The sequence below is a fragment of the Gobio gobio genome (genome assembly GCF_949357685.1).
Source record: "Gobio gobio genome assembly, chromosome: 4".
Lineage (NCBI taxonomy): Eukaryota > Metazoa > Chordata > Actinopteri > Cypriniformes > Gobionidae > Gobio > Gobio gobio.
Window position 1 is genome coordinate 2,605,303 of NC_137100.1, and position 5,000 is coordinate 2,610,302.

General features: G+C 34.9%; 1 protein-coding gene across 8 annotated transcripts in view; it reads right to left on the reverse strand.

Moving 5' to 3' along the window:
* Window positions 1–5,000, reverse strand: part of golga2 (golgin A2) — a 60,530-nt gene that overhangs the window by 53,773 nt on the left and 1,757 nt on the right. For all 8 annotated transcript variants that reach the window (XM_079815411.1, XM_079815410.1, XM_079815407.1 and 5 more), the window contains exon 2: window positions 1,155–1,265. In XM_079815411.1, the coding sequence (XP_079671537.1) occupies window positions 1,155–1,265 (111 nt within the window). The remainder of the gene's footprint in view (window positions 1–1,154; window positions 1,266–5,000) is intronic.

The following is a 5,000-nucleotide window of genomic DNA, read 5'->3' on the forward strand; positions in this document are numbered from 1 at the left end:
AACTTAAGTAATCTTTTTAATCTTGGTTTTTTTTTTTTTTTTTATTGTGTAAAATTGTTTTTTTTTGTCAGATTTATTTTAATGAATACTAAATATTCAACTATATTACTGATAAGTCCATTTCAATTATCATAAAGTCATAATTATAAAATAAAATGTTGAAAATATGATTTTAAACATCCTCATTATTAGATAAGTCAAAAATATGATTTTAAAAGTCCTCATTATTAGATAAAAGTAAAAAATATGATTTTAAAAGTCCTCATTATTAGATAAAAGTCAAAAATATGACATGCTAAGTCATAATTATAAGATAAAATGTTGAAAATATGATTTTAAAAGTCCTCATTATTAGATAAAAAGTCAAAGATATGACATGCTAAGTCATAATTATAAGATTAAATGTTGAAAATATGATTTTAAACATCCTCATTATTAGATAAGTCAAAAATATGATTTTAAACGTCCTCATTATTAGATAAGTCAAAAATATGATTTTAAAAGTCCTCATTATTAGATAAAAGTAAAAAATATGATTTTAAACATCCTCATTATTAGATAAAAAGTCAAAAATATGATTTTAAAAGTCCTCATTATTAGATAAAAGTCAAAAATATGACATGCTAAGTCATAATTATAAGATAAAATGTTGAAAATATGATTTTAAAAGTCCTCATTATTAGATAAAAAGTCAAAGATATGACATTCTAAGTCATATTTATAAGATTAAATGTTGAAAATATGATTTTAAACGTCCTCATTATTAGATAAAAAGTCAAAAATATGATTTTTAAAGTCCTCATTATTAGATAAAAGTCAAATATATGACATGCTAAGTCATAATTATAAGATAAAATGTTGAAAATATGATTTAAAAAGTCCTCATTATAAGATAAAAGTCAAAAATAGGATTTTAAAAGTCCTCATTATTAGATAAAAAGTCAAAAATAGGATTTTAAAAGTCCTCATTATTAGATAAAAAGTCAAAAATATGACATGCTAAGTCATATTTATAAAATATAAGAAATATAATGCATTATATTAGATCCTGAATCGAGGATTAAATCCTGCCAAAAGACAAATAAATCCCCACACAACAGAGCCGGTCCACATTGGATCTCCTCCGGCGGGCGGAGCACAGGTTCCACACTCACATTATCTGGAGAGCGTCTGTCATCCGTCTGATCGCCTCCTTTCACTTTCCTCTTCTTCTTTGGTCCAGCGCTTCCTGTGGATGGGATAGTCTTCTGTTGGAACTCCTTCAGCTGCAGGACGACAAACACACACACTTTGATTTAAAGCTGCACTATGTAAGTTTTCCGTCCGCTAGAGGTTGCCTGTTCAAAACAAAGGCGTAGTTTGATGACGTCACGTTTGAGCGCAGAATCCTGGGAAATCTTCACCTCACAGCCGGTGGGAAAGAATCGGGATAGGGGCAGAAACAAGTGAGAGGAAAGCGTTTCTGCAGAAGAAAACCAGAAACCGAGGGGAACGCGGATATGATGTCATCGACAGGCCACGCCCTCACACGTCCCCGTTTCCCGGGTAAAATAGCATCTCAATGTTCACTGTACCATGTTTATATGATTTAGACGGTTGTAACGATGCATATTTTATCTCCTCGTCTGAACTGCAATAGTAAGGCATTTCAAAATAAGAGTCCCGGTGTATTTCCACCAGGTTGTTTATAATTAAAGTCACGCATTATATACACGTTTGATTACACAATAAACTGTATTTAATTTCATTCCCATTTCATTCGCTGTCATTTGGATGCATTTCTAGACTTGTATTACTTTATATACATCCAAATGACAGCGAAGCGCAGCCGTACGGTGCTCTGCAGGGGTCAAAAAGGATATAAACAGTGAATTTTAAAGTGATATATTCTCGAAAACTCAGAGATGTGGATTCGGACAGCAGTTAAATGACCACACGACCTTGTGTTTGTCTAAAGCAGTAATTTCGCCATTACTGAACTACAACTCAAACTAGCGCATGACATCAACATCATCGCTCTCAGCCACGCCCTCTGTTCGCTGATTGGACCAGTTAAAATTTGACCGGAGAAAACCTAAGAATTTACTGCAGTCCCAGACGGAGAACTGGAGGAAAATGAAAATGAATTAGAATTCATCTTCCAGAATCTGGCAGTACGTTTTGGGAGTTCATTTTAGTCCCTCCTGAAGTCCGTTTTGCAGAGATGGAGTAAAAATGAACTCCCAAAACGTACTGCCAGATTCTGGAAGATGAATTCTTCAAACAGTGGTACTAGAGGATGTGGTGCTGGTCCTTCAAGAGTCACTCTCAACCTATCTGTCCATAAAGCCTATAAAAAAACCTTCTTCATGTCTTCATGTATTTTACAACACTTCAGCTTGTGATTCTTATTTAGTGGGGGTCCTTTTTTAGGATTCTTTACCTAATTTTAGGGCGTTTTCACACCTGAAAGTCCGCACCAAGGTCCGAATCGAAGTTCATGTTTTGATACAGGGCTCGACATTAACGCTTGTCCGGGACAAGGGGATTTTTTGAAGGGGAAAGTGAAAAACAATTTTACTTGCCCGACGGACAAGTATCCTGATTAAAACGTCAAAACAAAAAATAACTAGGAAATCACCAAAGTGCAATAATGATTCTGCATCAGTGTAAGTGCAGATCGATAGTGGATAATAATATAAACTGACGTTAACAAGGTTGAGCTTTTGACGCTCACACAGCCTCTCGAGGAGAAAATCGAAAACAAATGAGCACAAAGAAACTCAGTTAACATACACAGTTAAAATAGTGTCGTTTTTATATTTATAACATATGATACAGTTAAGCAACAAAACACTAACAAGAGTGTGTTTTCCTGAATACCATCACGACTGAATATGAGGCTGATTTCATACGCCAGCTCCATAAACAATTTAACATTAAGTCACTTACATTTTAGATGCAATATGGACTGATTTTGTTCTATTTCAGCTGCGAAAATAGTTCCAAACAAAGATCACAGCAGAACCATAACGTCTCTCACAGCAACAGTGTGTGTGTTACTGAACGATTCAGCGTTTAAATGAATCGGTTGAATCAAAGATTCAATGACCTGTTCGTAAACGACCACCAAATTCTTGAATGAATCGTTTGAATGAATCGACTCAATGACTCGCTCATTCAGACGGTCACAGCGCCACCTACTGATGGTTTAGTTTCATCTTTCCAACATTTCTTATCTTTCATAACATTATTTAATGCAGTTGTAATTTTTCAGTGTAAATGATTTAATTTGATTGGCCTATAGTGTCTTATTCTAATTTAATTTATTGATCAAATATAAGAATATAAAAGGAAAGCTGAAGCATAGCCTATATTTAATAAGATTATGGAAAATGCCCTTTATAAAAAGGTAAAAAAATGACAAATATGCATATTTAAATATGTCAAAGCTGATTAAACACTGGTGAGAATATTGCTTCAGTATAGATTATATTTACAAAAAAAAATCCGGACAAGCAAATGTTTTACTCGGAAAAGTGAATAACAGATTTATTTGTCCGAAGGACAAGCGTGTGAACCGGCTTAATGTCGAGCCCTGTGATACATTTTATACATTCGGTTAGTTTTGGTTTGGTTTCACATTGCAATTATGCGAGCGCACTAAATAACTGAACATGACACACTTGTGTCCACTCGTCATCATCTATGTGGGCGGCATCTGGACATTGATTGGTTTGTAAACCAATGTTTACCATTGTAAAATGTGAGCTTCGATTTCCTGTAGTTCAAACAGTAGAGCATGGCGCTAGCAACGCCAAGGTCATGGGTTCGATTCCCAGGGAAAGCAAGAACTGACAAAATGTAAAAATGTGTACCTTGAATGCAATGTAAGTCGCTTTGGATAAAAGCGTCTGCCAAATGCATAAATGTAATAAATGTAATGTAAATGTTGTAAACGGACATGCGTCTGACGTCAGCGTCTTTGACAAGAGTGAATGAACGGACGCATATCGTTGCCACTATTGAACAGTGCGCATTGCTGGACTATTTTTTATTCGTTACATTTAAAAGTGGACATTTCAAGCTTTATATTCACATATTTGTCATGTGTGTGAGGCTGAGTTTGGGTTTATTTGAGACGCGCTCCAGTTCACGTGTAAAGCATGTGATCGCTCCCGCGATTATTGTCTGCTATAGACTATTTACTTCTTATTTATTAAATCCAGGCAATTATCAGATTAAACACTTATTAAAATTAAGATACAATTTATATAAAACGAAATTTACATTAAAGAAAGGCTTTCTAAGCAAAATCATACAAAATTTAGTTCAAAATCATTTCTGGCCTTCTGACATATTGCGCATCTTTTCACTTTTCATAATCAATGTAGCCTAGATTGAATTTAAAAATAACATTACAATATTTAAACATAAACAGGAACTTCCTGTAAATGCTCTGAAAGTCTGAACCATACAGAAATGCTTTCACACTAGAAACGAACCGAACATTTGTTCAGTTTGATCCGATTTTCGTCGGACCAAATTTCGTCCGTTTGGTCCGGACCGTAGAACAGGGAGGTTTCACACCCGCAATTTTGATTCGGACCAAACAAGGTGTGTGTGAAAACGCCCTAAGTCTCTGAGATCCTGACACTTTGCACTTCTGGAGACTCCAGGTTAAGGTTCAGCTCTGGAAAATGGTGGCGCTGGAGACTTAAGGGTTCCTGATGGTTTCACACTTAATTCTTCACCTTAATTCTAAATTATTTTGCAGTTAACAAGTGTCTTTTCTCCGCCATATGTTTTTGTCTGACCCTGCTGACCCAATGAGCATTTCACTGTCCAATGTTTATGCCTTAAATGCAATGTATAGTATTGCATTCTCATGGGCATTTAATCATTTTGGACTTTTCAGTCTGAGTTAAATCTCTTTTTTGGCTCTATCTGTAAACGAAAACATGCCTATTAATTCTGCACACCTGAATATAAGGTGTTTTTCATTTCCAGCCTTCATGAAC